Consider the following 18,070-nt stretch of genomic DNA (forward strand, 5'->3'; position numbering starts at 1 on the left):
CTGTAGAGTTTATAAAGAGAGAATTAAGCTGAATGACAACAAGAGCACAAAGGGCTGAAGGTAAGTGGAAGGTAAATTATTATGAGGTCTGTGCACTGTCTAAGAAGTAATAAAATTATTCATTTACATTAGGCTCTACATGTGGACTTACTAGTCAAGAATTTAGCAAACCAACAGAGAAGAAAATACTTAACGTAGGAGGATGCAAGGGAAAAAGAAACACAAAGCAGGTGGAACTAATAGAACATAACCAGTGAGATGTTGGTGTTAAACCCCAATAAACTAGTACTTACATTAAATGTAAAAGAACTAAATACACCAAATAAAAGATAAAGATTGTTAGAGCAGATGAAAGTCCAAAATCCAACTATAGGCTACTTACAGAAGATACGCTTTAAATATAAGGACATAAAAAGTTTGAAAGTGAAAGCATGGGAAAATGTATACCATGCAAAAACATGAAACCAAAGAAAGATGGTGCAGCTATACTGATATTGTAAGACAAGAAGCATTACCACTGATAAGAAGTGCATTTCATAATGATAAAAGGGCCAGTCTACTAAGAAAATAACAGAAACTAACAAACAGGTCTAAAATAGAAAGAACAGAGCTCTGTTGTAAATGGTCTAGAGGTGGTTAGGTTATCCTTACTAGGCTACATAATTGCCTGTTTCCTTGTCTGCCTCTCCTGGTAGACTACAGTTTCTTGACAACAAAGACGATCCTCATGGCCATCACTGCATTCCCAGGATGGTAGCAGAAAGAAAAGACTAAAGAATAAAGAAAGCAAATCACACAACTCATTTAGCATCATCGTGCTTTTGCCCAAACCATAACCCAGAGTTACAGATGGGGAAACTGAGCCACACGTGTGGGCAGCCACTCAGGGTTTAAGCTTTGAGAATACGTTTGCTAATGATCTTTGAAAAGGAGACTTGAAATGGGCCCTTCAGAGATGCCAACATCGACACAAACGAAATCTCTACAGTCAAATCAATACAGTCTACTTATACCAGTCTCAATGCATTCTTTAATTCAGATGGAGAGAAGGCCTGAAATAGTCAAAAAAAAAAAAAAAAAAAAGGAGGAAACATATCAAGGGAAGAAAAAGAACGGTCTGTGGTTGAAACCAGAAGTTGGTTTTATAAAGACACAAAAAATCAAAACAAAACATAAACGAGCACGCTGATGCATAATGACATGGCTTTGGTGTGAACTGTGCACATCAGATGCAAGTTACAACCTGGGATGAGTTGGTGGGGGACCTGTTAAGCAAGGAGCCATTATTGCTGGCCACTTCCCACTCCCCACATCTCATATATCTCACTGAGCCTGCCAGCACCCTTCCAACAGCAGGCAGAGATGTCACACTGACAGGCAGAGATGTCACACTGACTGAACACACAAGCAGAAGTCTCACTTCCTGAACAGCATCAGCAATGTTCCAAGGGAACAGAAATAGAGTGCACTCTTCCAATACATTTTCTTCGAGGATCTGAAGCTGGAAAAAGAAAAACAACCCCATTTCTTCTCCATTTCTCAGGATCCCATCAACATGTGGCCAGCTTCCCTTAGGAGGTTGTTTGGCTGCAAGTTACCAACACCCATCTCTTCCATTTTTTAGGTGCATTCAGGCCTCATGCCAAGACTCATGCCTAAAAGCCAGGAGTATGAAAGACCCTCGGAAGAGCAGACAGTAAGGGAGCCACAACTATTAGACAGAACCCTGAGCCAGGGATATAGAGCGCTCCAATTCCTCCACCAGTGAGCCCTGTTAGAGCTCAGGCAAGTGGCTCACCTTTCTCGTCCGCCTCATAGACAAGTGATAAAACTTCATGGCTTAATAACTGTAAAATCCCTGGGGACTAAGGCTCTCTAGATACAAGGTGGTGCCTTTTGAGGTCCCAGGATATCCTAGCTGCCTGCCTCTCCCTAAATATGTTCCGACTGACAATGTGAAAAATGGGAAAAGCGACCTCTGCTCTGCAAACTGAGCTCACATCCCGCCGAACCTGACTCCTGTGTGCAACTCTTCTACTTTCTGGAAGTGGGGTCTGAGTTCCGGGCCTTCTGGGAACTGGTATACGACATCATCAGAAGTATAGCATCCCTACCCACTTTACAGGAGGGTGATGCAGAGTAAATAAAATTTTTTATTTTTATTTTTAGAGATAGAGTCTCACTCTTGCCCAGGCTGGAGTGCAACAGCATGATCATAGCTCACTGCAACCACAAACTTCTGGGCTCGAGTGACCCTCCCATCTCAGCCTCTCAAGCAGCTGGGAGTACAGGTGCACACCACCACACTGGAGTAATTATTTTGTTTTTAAAGATGGGGTCTCACTATATTGCCCAGGTTGGTCTCAAGCTATCCTCCTGCTTCAGCCTCTCAAAGAGCTGAAATTACAGGTGTGAGCCACTGTGCCCAGCCTTAAATAAAATTAATGCACACAAAAGGCTGAGCACAGGCCTTGATACCAAAAAATGTTCAATGAACTGCTTTGTTATTGTGATTATTGAACAAGCTTTTAAAGATCCACTTGTTACACCACACCCAAACTCCACCTGCCCCACGGCCACAAATGCCAACAAAGCCAGAACAGCTAAGCCTAGAGAAGCGCCTGTACCCACCTGTGACACCCCGTGTGGCCTCCCATCTCCTCCACCAGGACCCTATGGTGCAGCATACACAGTTGGAGTTGGGCTGCAAATCGATGCGGGAGGAGTGGGTGCTCGGGCCAGCTCCACCATGGAGCAGCGGTTCCGTCACAAGAATCTCAGGAGGCCAGTGGCGCATGTTTATGAGATGCCGTGAGCTGCCGAGAAGTACAACATAAGGACAAAGCTCCAGCACTGCCTGGATCTCCAATCACCCTCCCACTGGGGAGCTGTGTGGATTTCCCTAGATCTTCTGCCCCCCTAAAAAGAAAACTCCGAGTCCCCTAATAGTTGCCTTAGCCAAAGCCTCCCTCCCAGCTGGCTGACTTAATGCTGAAAACCTTTTCTTGGCTTCAGCAATGTTTGTTCTTTCAGAATAAGAATGGGAAGTTTGGATTTACCTTTCCCCACAATCCTTAATCCTGATTAGCCACTCTTAAAACAACTGATATCAATGCTGACATTCCAGTGAGAGTAAACAGCACAACCCAGGCCTTCAATGTCTGCCCTCTTAAAATGCCCCTAAAAAATAAATAAAAGAACACACCCTTAAGAGCTTTGACCTATGTTTTGGCTGTGTTAAAGGCAGACATTTCAAAAGTGGTCAAAATAGAGTTCTTTAGTAATTCTTCTAAACAAAGGCTGAGCCACTATAATCTGTAACTGGAGTAAAAACAACATATTCTTGACTTAAAGACAAATCGATTTGATGTACAACTTGGACACACTCCTCTCAAAGAAGGTTCCTTTGTAGGGATATGGTTCAGGCGGTGGTATTTCAGCGTGAGACACAAAAATGTTTCAAAACCCCACATTTTAAAGGTAGTGGTGGCAAGGCAGAGAAAAGCTTTCTAGTAACTAAACGTTTGAAACCTGAAGGAAACCTGTTTCTTTACCAAACAGTTCTCGTTTTTAAAGGATTTAATGAAATAAGTGAAATGGAATGGTGTCTAGTTGACAAGGGAAAAAAGAAAACAAAAGAAAATGGTTTCCCCTCTAAAGGCTGATTTCATTTTACATATGTAAACAATTTCAAAGTAAACTGTCCCAAGTTTTCCCTAGTAGAGAGAAAGAGATTTCATAAACTTCCTGGGTTCCTCTGCTTTATTTTCTTATCAGATGCATTTCCAGGCAAAAAATCAAAACACTCCTGGAAAGGAGTTTGGATCCTGGAAACGCTCCAGCCTGACGACGCTCACTTCCTAAGCATAGCATACTCTAAAGAAGGCATCAAGGGGTTGGTACCCCAGGAACCTCCGAACCAGACAACACTGGGGAGGGGCTTCAGAAGAGCTTAAGAGAAAACGGAAGCAAGTGTTACCCAAGTCATTTCAGGATCTGGCTGGCCGGTCCTCCCACTGGCCTGTCGGTCATGTTGTATCATTTCCACTCTGTATTAGTCAGCTTGGGCTGACAATACCACAGATGGGACCTTAAACAATAGACTTTTTTTTTTTTTTGAGACAAGGTCTTGCTCTGCCACCCAGGCTGAAGTGCAGTGCAGGCTCAGCTTCCTAGGCTCAAGCCATCCACCCACTTCAGCCTTCCTAGTAGCTGGGACCACAAGCGTGAGCCACTATGCCCAGCTAATTTTTGTATTTTTTTGTAGAGATGGGGTTTCGCTATGTTGCCCAGGCTGGTCTCAAACTCCTGGACTCAAGCAATTCACCCGCCTTGGCCTCCCAAAGTGCTGGGATTATAGGTGTGAGCCACTGCACCTGGCCCAACAATAGATTTGTATTTCTCACAGTTCTGGAGGCTGGAAGCTCAGATCAAGGTACTAGCAGATCTGGTTCCTGGTGAGGCCTCTTCCTGGCTTGCAGGTGGCCCTGTTCTGCTGTGTGCTCACATGGTAGGGAAAAAGATCTCTCTTTCCATCTTCCTCTTTCTATAAGGACACCTGCCCTGTAGGACAGGTGGATCAGGATGAGGTGGATCACGGCGCCACCCTTCAGGACTTCCTCTAACGTTAATCACCTCCACAAAGGACCTGTCTCCAAATACAGTCACTCTGGGGTTTGGGACTTCAATGTATGAAACTTGAGGGGGCACAATTCAGTCCACAACACACTCATACTTCCATGCGGCTGCTAGTCAGAGGAACAGAGACTTCCGGTGGGGCCTGTATGGGCTACAAAGCTCAGGAGGTGATGGCTTTCAACCTGCCTTTGAGGGCTGGCTGATGGAGAAGGCAGGTATGACTCAGAGCAATAACAGAAAAAAACAAAAAAACAACTTCAACATGCTTTTTTTTTAACTAATGGGGGTAAATAAGTAAATGAGGGCTTGACAGGAAGCCCTGTGGCCATTTGGGTAGGACAGTTTCTTCAATGTGCCAGACCAACCTGGGCTATACGAAATATGTGGCTTCATTGGGCCCTGGTGGTAAATGCCAGGAGCACCCCACGGGTATTCTAACAACCCCCGATCCTCCACCCCCACATTTCCATCTTCGCTCTGGGTGGGTGGCACAGCTCGAAGCTGAGAACCACTGAATTAGACACTCCCCTGAGGCTCCTTTTAGCTTCACAGTCGTATAGCTTCATGAAATTATATCTCCTGATCACGGGAACACAGCCTAAAATAGTATGCAATCTACAGTGTTAGACTGTCCTCAAGTGTCAGCCGTTGGCTCCAGATTCACAGCTAAAGATCTCAATGCTGGAATCGTCCAGGGCTCAGGCCTTGGGCCTCTTCTGTCTGCATCCATTCCCTTGGGCTTAACACCCAGCCTCATGGTTTTAAATACCATCCATACGCTGAACATTTCCAAATTTACATTCCCGCTAAGACCTTCCTCCTGAACACCAGACACATATCCCACCACCTACAAAACAGGTCCACCTACACTGAGCAGCATTAACATGTCCACATTTCCCCACACCTGCTCCACTCACAGCCTCCCTGTATCTCAGCTGAGGAGACTGCAGGTCTTCCCTTGTGCCAGCCACAATCCTTGGCACCCTCTTCCAAGCCATACCCCCCTGCAGTCCATCAGCACATCCTGTTGGCCCCACCTTCAGAATATCGCCCACCAGACCACTTCTCACCACCACCAATAGTACTTTCCATTACCTTCTGCCTGGACAGTAAGAACAGCTTCCCAATGCAAAGAGAGAGAGAGAAAACAAACACTTATTACAAAAAAGAAACTTCAGAATTCCCATTGGTTTAATTTGCTTTTAAGTCTTGATAATTTATTTGAAATTTCCAAGCAAGAAGATTATTTTTTTAAATTGAGAAACCATGCAGAGATCACTGTTAGAGGTGAGGGATGTTCCAATTACCCTGACTTGATCATTACACATTGTAGACAGGTATCAAAATCTCACATGTACCCCCAAGATAGATAACAACTATGATATATCAATTTAAAAATACAAAAAAATAAAAAGAAAAGAAATGGTGCTTTCAAAACTAGGATGGGGCTGAATGCCGTGGCTCACACTTACTATCTCAGCATTTTGGGAGGCCAAGGCGGGAGAATGGCTTGAGGCCAGGAGTTTGAGACCAGCCTGGGCAACACAGTAAGACCCCATCTCTACAAAAACTTAGCCTAGCATTGTGATGTGCACCCACGGTCCCAGCTACTCAGGAGGCTGGGGCAGGAGAATCACTTGAGCCCAAGAGGGAAAGGCTACGGTGAGCCAAAATTGTACCACTGCAGCCTGGGTGACAGAGTGAGACCTTGAAGAAAGAAAAGAAAAAAAAAACAAGATGGGCTATCATCTTTCTAATATCTAAGAGGACCTAATATATCCTATACATAGTATTTAGTATTTCACTCACAGCTGGATTTTGTATGCTTCCTGATTCCATGTAAATATTTCTTCTTGGTACAATATATTTTATATATCTAGAAAGGTAATAAAGCATAGCCCAGAATCTTTTGTTTGTCTGTTTGTTTGGGAGGCTCTGAAGCCTTATTCCTTGTATCTATCCTTGAGGGTAATAAGGGGTGGATTATAATCGCAGTTTTCCAGCCCTGGGAGAACACAAACACAATGAGATTATTTGTGGCCCATCTTGAGTTCACATGACCTTTATACTTAAAATTCCCCCTTTCCTTCTCCTGTATTCTTTTATGATTCTTCATATCTTGCATGATTTATTGGGTACTCAATATATGCCAGGCACTCTGCTAAACAATTCACTCACTCAGCAAATACTTACTGAATTTACTGAGTACCCGGAGGTGTCTGAATAACAACCCTGGATATAATAACTCACTATTTGGAAGAAAAAAATAAGTAAAATACACAGTGTGTGGGTGGTGAGAGGAACTGTGGAGAAAAATCAAGCAGGAAAGGGGGACGGGAAGTTTTGGAGTGGGGGTCAGGGGGCTGAACTCCTAGGGAAGATGGTCAAGGGATACCTCACTGAGGTGGCTCAGGGGAGGGGCAACCAGCCCATGTAAACGTGTTGCTTAATCTTCATAGGTTACAGATGGAGCAATGTTATATCATCTTATAGATGATAAAGGTCACAGAATTAAGAACTGGAGGGTCTGAGATTTTCAACCCAGGTCTGTAGGACTCCAAACACCTCATTCTTAATTACCCTCCACCTGTACTGCTTTCAGATTTATTGAAACTAAAGACTGAATTCTACTGTGCAAGAATTTCTATAGATCAACATGAAGGTAGATACTGCAGAGACGAAAAACATTTTATACAGAAAGGTCAAATTCTGTAATAGCTCTCCATTAGATATATTGGGAGAGAAATTCAAAGAGGTAACCCAATCTTCTTAACCTGACATTCAACAAGAATGGTAATTCTAGAGCTTACACTTTGAGACGTTAAATCGGCTCAGCTCTAGGCATCCAATTGACTATGGATAGACTTTAATTTAGCCCAAATCCAACAAATGTGGAAGGCATCCCAGCTGCCCCTTTAACACATGCAAATGAACATGACACACTGGCTGGAACTAAAATTAAACCCACCTAAAATGCATCCCACACTGTGGGATGAATATTCAAACATCTGTTTGGACAAACTCATATTTCAAAAACTTTGAAAAAAAAATATATGTACATATAGTTTTGGGGACTTTGTAGGGACTTGCAAGGGAGGCAGATGAGAAAGCCAGCCCACATGCTGATGAGCCATGAGAAAGAACACCATTCTTCTCTCAGCTCACAGGATAAGTAAGTATGTAAAGATAAAATCTTGTGGGAAAACTAGCTCTTAACCCACATGGTGAAAAGAAATTCAGACCATCTCGTGGAGATGTCATGCCAAGCAGTCGACTGAAGTCATCAGGGAAGATTTCTGCACTAGATTCTGCTAGACTTTATTCCCCTGAGTTTAGGCCAAGCCCTTCTTAAAAGCTACACGGACCCTTTCTGGTCTTAAGTCAGTAGCTCTTAATCACTGGGCAAGTTATCAACATTCCGGGCGCCTCCGTTTCCTCTCTGTGTATGAAGATAAGCTTCAAGCCTATCTTAAAGGGTTGTGTGGATCATGTGGGTGGGGGCCGGAGAAGCACCTGGCACGGGCTGCTTGGCCTGGTTAGCCTTGGGATGGGCTGGCGGTGGGGAAGTACACACCTGGGACCCTCTGAAAAAAGTGAAGGACCCTGTTCCCAGAAACGCACCTACATATACACTTGCGATCTTGTACACAGCTTTGGCCTCAACACTTTGACAACATCCCAAAGCCCATGCATGGCTCCCTGGAGGTCCTTGGACCCCAGGTTGCCACCCCTTATTTTAGACACAATACTAAACAGTTAGTCAAGCTGACTTTAACCAGGACAGCATAAGGACTGAGTAGAGCTGGCTTTAGAAAAGAAATTAATGGATGACAGGAAACATTAATCAAAGACAATCTTTTGGAGTGGAGTTAGGAAAATGATGAGATTCTTACTATTATATAAGATATGTATGTTTACATATACTTATATGTATCAGATATTAACACACAAACACACACACACACTTTTCCCTGGCCCTAAAAAAACTGTAAAGCTACATATTTCTTAAATATGAGCTGGAATAGGTGAACAGAGCTGACTAGAACCCAAAGAAAGCTGTTAAGAAAGGAAGCTCCTGGCAGTTAACTGGCACCTACACTGTCCATAAAGTTCCTTGAGAGTAGAAGAGAAAAATCTTCTTTCACTGTATGCAGTGTGTGTGAATGTAGTTTCACTGGCCATTTGTTTCTCTCCACCTCTCCCTCCCCCATCAATCCCTGAAACTCCTGTCCGTGAAATTAGACCCTTGCTGGCTCTCTGGGAGCCCCACGCTTTCCTGGCAGGGCTTCTGCACTTCCTTCTTCCTGGGTGTCCCCACCCAATTCACCCCTCTTGGGACCTGTCCTGACCCTCCCACCCTTCTGAGTGCCTCAAAAGTATTCACGCAAAGTAGACCGCCCAACCCATGGAGCTACACGACCTCACTTCCTGGTGCACCTGCCATCCCTAGCAGCTGGAATGGGACCAGATTTTTCTGGCTGAAATGCTAGGATCCGAGCACACAGTCTGACATATGGTAGATGTGTAATCCATATTCCATTCACTGATGAATGAATGACTCTAACTTAGCAGGAAGATATACCAAGCACCCAGGAAAACAGCTGCCTTCAAAATGCAGCTCCTTATTTTTTAATAATCTGAAACAAGACTAATTCACTGAGAATTCCAATGTGAAAGACCTCCCAATTAAGGTTCTTATCAGCAAAGCTTACAGGTATGGGATAATAATGAGGGTTATGCATATCACTTTCCTGATAAGTGGTGACAAATACTCTTTTTAAAATGCCTAGCAAACTCCTGAGCTGAGCTTCATAGACCCCAAAGTATCCTCCGCTCTCAAGATCTTTGAAGAATAAAAAGGGGTGGGCACGGTGGAGCATGCCTGCAATCCCAGCACTTTGGGAGGCCGAGGCGGGCGGATCACTTGAGGTCTGGTGTTCGAGACCAGCCTGGCCAACATGGTGAAATCCCGTCTCTACTAAAAATACAAAACTTAGTCAGGTGTGGTAGCAGGCAGCTGTAATTCCAGATACTCGGGAGGCTGAGCCACAAATTGCTTGAACCTGGGAAGCAGAGGAGTAGAGGTTACAGTGAGCCGAGATCACACCACTATATTCCAGCCTAGGCAACAAGCAAGACTCAGTCTCCAAAAAAAAAAAAAGAAAGAAAAAGAAGGAGGTCAGGAGAGCAGTGGTTCATGTTTGTGATTCCAGCACTTTGGGAGGCTAAGGCGGGAGGATCACTTAATGCCAGGAGTTCAAAACCAGCCTGAGCAAATGGAGAGACTTCACCTCTACCAAAAAATAAAAATAAAAAATTTTAAATAAATATTATCTGGGTGTAGTGGTGAATTCCTGTAGTCCTAGCTACTCAGGAGGCTGAGATGGGAGGATTGCCTGAGCCCAAGAGTTTGAGGTTACAGTGAGCTATGACTGCACCACTGCATTCCACCCTGGGTGATAGAGTGAGACCCTATCTTTAAAAATAAAAAGAAAGATGTGGACAAGAGCCTTTCCTTTAGTGCAGGGTGTGGAGATGTGGCACCTGTCCCTACTGTGTTTCTGCTCAATTTAACATCTATTGTGCTGGGTAGTTCATTTTTCCTTTCTAATCTTTAGAACATTTCCAATATAAGCTGTCCCAATAAGCAGGAATTTAGATTTTCTTTCTCCACGGTTGGGAACAATGACAAATTTTGCACTTTTGTGAATGGATCATAAAAATAACAAGTGATCACTAAATATAAAGCCAGTCACACAACTCTCTTTCTGACTTCCATGCTCTAGCCAGAAACCCACAGCCTCTACACACTGCCACAGGGCACCTAAAGACTAGAGCTGAATCTAGAACCATCCTTCCACTGCCTACGGGTGAAGTTCCATTGCCACATACCTCAGGATTTTTCCTAGTTTTACAACACACATTCAATTTCCCAGAGTAATGGGGAAGTTCTAGCGTCACAGGTGAAAGCGACATACTGGTTTGCGTGAAAGCAAATGAAGCTGCAGCAGGTGCTTAGTGGGGTACTTACTGGTCATGCCGGGTGTCAGGGATGGCTCTGTCCATTCGCAGCTTATCACTCTCCACTTGGTTGAACTTGTTGCGGGCGTAAGGGTCCTGCCCGGAGCGGACCATCGTCCCTCCAACATAAGCTTCCTGGTTAAAGTCTGGCCACCGTACTTTCCCTAAAAAGAGCACAGCAGAGGGTAGGGATGAGGGAAAATGTGACCAAGTGCTCATCAGAGAGACTGCAGTAAGTGTTAACTCAAGAAATCACTTCCATGGCTTCTTTATATAGTGGCCATTTTAAACAACAAACTAGCTGAAAACAGCACAAGCAAGCATCATCCTGTCTACAAGCTAGAGAACAGGAAACTGCAGATTTGCCATTTACAGCATGAAAGTTAAAAGCCTGGTGTACAGGCATCTGTCCAGTGAACAAAGTAAAATCAAAGTACCCATAACTGTGGCATCATTCGTGTTTTCTATAAAAGGAGCTGTTCTCAGCTTGTCCCACCTTTCCAGGGATTATAATGTTGACATTATCTCAGGCAGGGTGAAGAAGATCATGTATAAACTGCACATAAGGTATTCCATCATGTAACATCAGGTAACACAAAAATAAATGTTTATACAAAAAATAACCCCTAAAGAACAGGATATCAAAATACCTTTTGGTGAGACCTTGTCAAGGGGTCCTTTTTGCAGCTGTTAGTATGCCTGACCCCATGGGGAGAAAGTGAAGGATGTGGCTCCCAGAGGTGTCCTCATATGCACAGCAGGGGCCTGGCCATTCCTAACACACACATCATACCTGTTCTCTTCCTGGAAGGAAGGAAGCCAAGGCAGCCTGCCTGTCCCCTGGCATTGGCCTGAACCCTAGAATGCCAGGCACAAGGTTCTCCAAGAACACACCACTGCACTGAGGAGCTCTACCCTAGGGTAGAGGCAGTGTTGGCAACTAAGGAGCACTGAGACGAGAGCACTGCTAGGCGAGTGAAGTCAGGATGCGCCCAGGTATAATAAAGGCAGAGCCAGAGAAATGCAGGAAGGCAGGATGCTCAAACAGCAGAAGAAAGGTGGAAGGAGAGGCAGACTTGAGGCAAGGAGAACATTTACGATTATGTGTCAACCTGGGTTTCAATCATGCACCATTCACCATTTGCCACCTATATGATCTTGGATATGCTATTCATTGTTTGAAATTAAGTTTCCTACAAAATAAGTAAATAGACTAACAAAAGGTTCTTCATGAGGACTTAATGGCCTACAACGTTCCACTTCATAGATATGACACACTAAAAAATAATAATAAACACCACCAACAACCCTGCTCACATGAAACTCATACAATTTCCAGTGGTTGGAACTGCCATGAAGAAACATAAGGCTGTTATGGGGGCAGGGAGTACAGGGTTCCTGTTCTTTATGGGGTGGTCTGGTAAGGCCTAACAAGATGATTTTGAGCAGATAACTGAACAAAGGCAGGGTGTGGGCATGCAACTCTCTGGGAGAATAGGGCACCGCAGTGCAAAGGTCCTAGTGTCGACATGAGCATGCCCATTCAGGAACCAGCCAGGAGCCCAGTGACTAAGGAGCATGCAAGAGCCTGGCTGTCAGAGTCAAGGTTGGAGAGGGGAAAGCAGGGCTGCCGGCAGCTACACGAAACAGGGAAGCAAGGGGGAGACAGCTCTTTTGCAGCGTGTCAACCCTTGGGTCGTGCAGTTGACCTTGAAAACACGGTATGATAACAGCATGTGTACCTCCGTATCTACTTTCCCAACAGAAATCCCTCATTACACAATTGAAGGACCATTGTGTTCCTTTCTCTATTTCAGAGATGAGGAAACTGAGAATCAGTTACATGTAATTTGTTCAAGACAGAAGAGTAAATTTTCTATCTAAAAGCTCATCTGCTTCTTGTTGCAATGGTCCTGCGAGGTCAGAACCCCCATCTCATCACAGCTGGTTGCCATGGAAATGATGCTTGGGGGGGAGGTCACAGAAGCCTGGCCTCTCGAATAGAAAATCAGTTACAAAACCCACGAGCCTGGCTACAGCGATGATACCACGGCCCCAATAAACAGCTGCCTGTGGGAGCCGGCCAAGGTGTCAGCATTTTCTTATGCCTCAAATAAAATGTTTCCAAAACATTTTACTGGAAACATGTTTTCCGTGCAAAGACCATCCTAAAAATACTTATCCTCCACTCTCTCCTCATCTTCCTGCCTTCACCCTCATATATTTTCAAGGATGAGAAGAAAAATAACACCTACCTGCGCTCAAGAGCGAGCAGCCTCTACTCCTTACCAGTGAGTTTATCCTTTCACGGACTAATACAAAAGAGGCTTTGAAGCTTCTGTTAAAATCTAAACCAGCAGCACCTACGGCAGAATTCCAATGAGCTGGTTCTAACAAACGTATTTAATGTCCTGAATACCGTGCACCACGCAACTCTGAACTATGGAATATAAAGAACCATGACGGAGTCCCATGCACAGCCAGAGAAGAGACCACCACCCGAGAGAGGTTTCATCCTACCATGTAACTCTGCTTACAGCCTACTTGCTTCTCACCGGCATGCTGGGGACAGCAAGGTCTGAGGACTCTGGTTGGTGTGGGCCTGTGTGCAAGGAGAGCAGTGGCCATGGGATAAGGCCTCTGCACAGCTCTAGAAGCTTCAGTCCCATTTCCACCCATACATCTCTTTGTGCTCTCACACCCTCACCACCCATCTGGAATAAGACCGTCACAGCACAGGGTTTGCAAGAAGTCTAATGCCAATCAGTCACAGGGCAGCTCAGACCCTGGCCTGCGGTGCATGCTAGGTGACTCCACGTGAGGTGTCATGCTAGATCCTGCAGGGAGAATCAGCACACACAGGCCTGTGACCCATGCTGCGGACTTCATGTTCTAGGAGGTGGAGGGAGACAGACAAGAATCAAATGACTGTACTAGGCCGGGCACACTGGCTCACGCCTGTAATCCCAGCACTTTGGGAGGCCGAGGTGGGTGGATCACGAGGTCAGGCATTCAAGGCCAGCCTGGCCAACATGGTGAAACCCCATCTCTACTAAAAATACAAAAAAATTAGCCAGATATGGTGGCAGGCACCTATAATCCCAGCTACTTGGGAGGCTGAGGCAGGAGAATCGCTTGAACCCGGGAGGTGGAGGTTGCAGTGAGCTGAGATTGCACCACTGCACTACAGCCTGGGCGACAGTGCAAGACTCCATCTCAAAAAAAAAAGAAAAAAAAGAATTAAATGACCATACTAATAAATGTATCAATAAAAACTGAGCTAAGTGCTCTGAGGGTGAAAAATGAAGCATCTAACAGAGGAATCCTATCTAGACTGGGAAATCAGGGGCGGCTTCCCTGCAGAAAGAATATTTGAACTGAGATTTGAATCATGAGTAAAAATGAACTAGGAGAAGCCCTTGAAACTTCACAAAAATAGCATCTTTCTTCAGCACCCAAAGACTACATGAGCCTACTGGGCGGTACCCTGCCCTGCCCCCTTCCTTTGACACAGGAGCATCTTCAACAGGACCCTGCCGTGGGCCCTGCCTTGTCCTGTGGCAATCTCCCCGAGACACACAGCTGTTTTACTAGAAACAGACTATCAACAGTATTTCTTTCATAAAAGCTTAGCAGTACTGGAATACTACAGGGGCTTTCAAGTTTGCTTGACAATGACACACATTTAACACTGTGACCCAGGTGTCACAATGCAAACATACATACCCAACTAATACAGAAGTCTCAAAATACCAAACTTACCCTCACTACATGCGATGAACAGATCTATTCTATTTTTTTTTAGGTATCTCCCGAAACTGGCTTCACCACCTAATGATGGGTCACAACCCATAATCTGGAAAATGCTAAGCTAAAGAACCATTACTAAAATTGGTTATTTCTGTACTATATAGAATTGCTAGGGTTGAAGCCACCCCCGGAGGCAAAGGCAGGAAAATCCATGAAAAACAAGGTTTGCAGAGTGCACATGTGTCCCAGCCCAACCCCACGCAAACAGGGACATGGCGAGAGGTACACAGAGTAGGGTATGAGACAGAGGTTAGAGAGAAACAGCCACAAAACAACCAACAAAACGTCAGAATATATTGCCTTCCTAAAAATATGACATGACATCCACACATCATCTTGTGCTTTTATCATCTCTTTAAAACTCTTTAAAAATAGTTCTGGAAATTAAAGAGCTTTAGAAAATAAAAATATATGAGAATCTCGGGAAAGTGGACTTGGCTAAGCAGAAGCAGCTGATGGAAAATACTTCAAAGATGTAACATTTTACATGAGGTGGCAGAAACTAGCTTCATCACCAAAGATGACAGGAAAATAAAACATACATTTAAATAACATGAGAAAGGTATTTAAATAACATGAGCAAAGAAAGACAGCATTACCCTAAGAAGGGCTGCGAAAACAGTTTGCTTATTAAATAAGGTTATGAAAATATTTTTGAGGAAATTTCTTTCTAGACAATAGACTTCTCTTAGATGTGGTCTTTGAAACCAAAGAAGGAATTGTTTGACCTTACCAGCCTTGAAACCCCTGATTCAGTAAAAATGAGAAGCTTACAGCTGATTATTCTGAAGACAGAACAAGTCACCTGTCTGCGACCCCATGCCGACCTACCTGGGCTGGAATGAGGTCTGCGCTAGTCCCAGTCAAACCCTCAGGTGGTCCCACAGACTGCCCTGCTCCACACATGCATGGCCATGTCCTCTGAGAAGCACTCGGCCCACAAGGGTCTCGCTCTCCTGGGCTGCTGGTCCTGCCCCTGCCACTCCTCGTATTCTCCCAGGTTGCTGTCCTGCCCGCGCCACTCCTTGTATTCTCCTGGGCTGCTGTCCTGCACACACCACTCCTCGTATTCTCCTGGGCTGTTGGTCCTGCCCCTGCCACTTCTCATATTCTCCTGGGCTGCTGTCCTGTCCACGCCACTCCTCGTATTCTCCTGGGCTGCTGGTCCTGCACACACCACTCCTCGTATTCTCGTGGGCTGCTGGTCCTGCACACACCACTCCTCATATTCTCCTGGGCTGCTGTCCTGCCCCTGCCACTCCTCGTATTCTCCTGGGCTGCTGTCCTGCCCGCGCCACTCCTTGTATTCTCCTGGGCTGCTGTCCTGCACACACCACTCCTTGTATTCTCCTGGGCTGCTGTCCTGCACACACCACTCCTCGTATTCTCCTGGGCTGCTGTCCTGCCCCTGCCACTCCTCGTATTCTCCTGGGCTGCTGTCCTGCCCGCGCCACTCCTTGTATTCTCCTGGGCTGCTGTCCTGCACACACCACTCCTCGTATTCTCCTGGGCTGCTGTCCTGCCCCTGCCACTCCTCATATATTCTCCTGGGCTGCTGGTCCTGCACACACCACTCCTCGTATTCTCCTGGGTTGCTGGTCCTGTCCCTGCCACTCCTTGTATTCTCCTGGGCTGCTGGTCCTGTCCCTGCCACTCCTCGTATTCTCCTGGGCTGCTGGTCCTGTCCCTGCCACTCCTCGTATTCTCCTGGGCTGCTGGTCCTGTCCCTGCCACTCCTCGTATTCTCCTGGGCTGCTGGTCCTGTCCTTGCCACTCCTTGTATTCTCCTGGGCTGCTGTCCTGCACACAGCACTCCTCGTACTCTCCTGGGCTGCTGGTCCTGTCCCTGCCACTCCTCGTATTCTCCTGGGCTGCTGGTCCTGTCCCTGCCACTCCTCGTATTCTCCTGGGCTGCTGGTCCTGTCCCTGCCACTCCTTGTATTCTCCTGGGCTGCTGTCCTGCACACACCACTCCTCGTACTCTCCTGGGCTGCTGTCCTGCCTGCGCCACTCCTCGTATTCTCCTGGGCTGCTGTCCTGCCCCTGCCAGTCCTCGTATTCTCCTGGACTGCTGTCCTGCCCGTGCCACTCCTCATATTCTCCTGGGCTGCTGTCCTGCACACACCACTCCTCGTATTCTCCTGGGCTGCTGTCCTGCCCGTGCCACTCCTCATATTCTCCTGGGCTGCTGTCCTGCACACACCACTCCTCGTATTCTCCTGGGCTGCTGGTCCTGCCCCTGCCACTCCTTGTATTCTCCAGGGCTGCTGTCCTGCACACACCACTCCTCGTATTGCTACAGGCTCCCCTTCTCACCCAGGTGAAGACGGAGCTCCTCACCTCACAGACAGCCTCACCCGCAGCACCCCAGCATCCCACATGCACAGTCCACAAGCACCTGTCAACGGCTTTACTACTGAGGGTCTCGTCCTGGGTTGAAGGTACCGGAGGCTGACCATGAAAAGGAATCCAATCCTGCGCGTGACTGGGAGGAACGTAGCTTCGTGTTAGTTCTTACACACCTCATCACTGTGCGCCGATCCAGCCGCATCTGAGACATGCTGTGGTCTTGCGCTGGACGCTTACTCCTACGCCTCTTTCGCTCATTTGCAGGCATTTTTTAAATGTGTTCCACTGCAAAGCCTGTCAGCCCTCCCGAGCCTGCCTACCCTATCAGTCAGATCGCTGGCTGGAGCACGGGGGAACAGAGGGTGCAGAGCTGGCCAACAGGGGTCCAGGCCAATGCTGTGTCACCAATAAGGATTCAAGGACTTGAGCAGAGGAGGAGCCGAACACACACACGCACGCACGTACGTGCGCATGCACACACACACACACACATACAGAGCACAAAATCCAAGCATGAGGGTGAGCCTGGCTCACTGACTCCCTCTGACACTCTGGTTTGTATAAAATGGAAATAATATTCCACTTCTGGGGTTGTTATAACAACTAAATGAGATGACCACAGCAAAAGTCCTACACTACTATCAAATTAACTGATATTTACAGGCAGAAATGACCGAACACAAACAGAATGCCCCTGCCTCTCTGATGTAACCCCCTATGCCCTTATCCAGAAAGGGCTGCTGGGAACCACCCAGCCACCCGGCCCTCTGTGACACCCATGAGGGGTGTCCCACTCTGCAACTGACCCTGGGGGGAGAGCAGGAAGCATAGAGGGAATCCCTGCTTTCTTCTTGGGGTTCCTGTGGGCACTGCCCAGGCGAGCAGGGGTGCGGACCTGCGGATGCACCGAATTCATGCCCTGCTGTCACCCACGAGTACCTCCCGCCCTCCCCACAGTGCTGTGAGAAGAGAGAAGGCGGGGCCAGTGGATGATTTCACCTACGTCTACACTTGTACCCTTCCATTTCCATCTGCTGCTCCCAAGAAACACCTGGAAATAATAACTTAATGTCATTCTCTGCTTGTTTCAGGCAGGGGGAAATTTGAGACAGGTCCCATGTCAGGTGGAGTGGGGAGGAAGAGAGGCTTGCTCTGAAGCCAGGGGTGTTAGCGCTCAAAAGAAGAATAGTCCAGACATAGCCCACTTTACAAAATGGAAGTGCCAGGGGCCTACTCTAAGAGAAAATTAGTT

General features: G+C 46.3%; 1 protein-coding gene across 1 annotated transcript in view; it reads right to left on the reverse strand.

Moving 5' to 3' along the window:
* Window positions 1-18,070, reverse strand: part of GALNT2 (polypeptide N-acetylgalactosaminyltransferase 2) — a 216,511-nt gene that overhangs the window by 67,972 nt on the left and 130,469 nt on the right. Inside the window, exon 3 of the mRNA XM_024247364.3 lies at window positions 10,670-10,823. Within this exon, the coding sequence (XP_024103132.1) occupies window positions 10,670-10,823 (154 nt within the window). The remainder of the gene's footprint in view (window positions 1-10,669; window positions 10,824-18,070) is intronic.

The sequence above is a fragment of the Pongo abelii genome, chromosome 1 (genome assembly GCF_028885655.2).
Source record: "Pongo abelii isolate AG06213 chromosome 1, NHGRI_mPonAbe1-v2.0_pri, whole genome shotgun sequence".
NCBI classification, from domain to species: Eukaryota; Metazoa; Chordata; class Mammalia; order Primates; family Hominidae; genus Pongo; species Pongo abelii.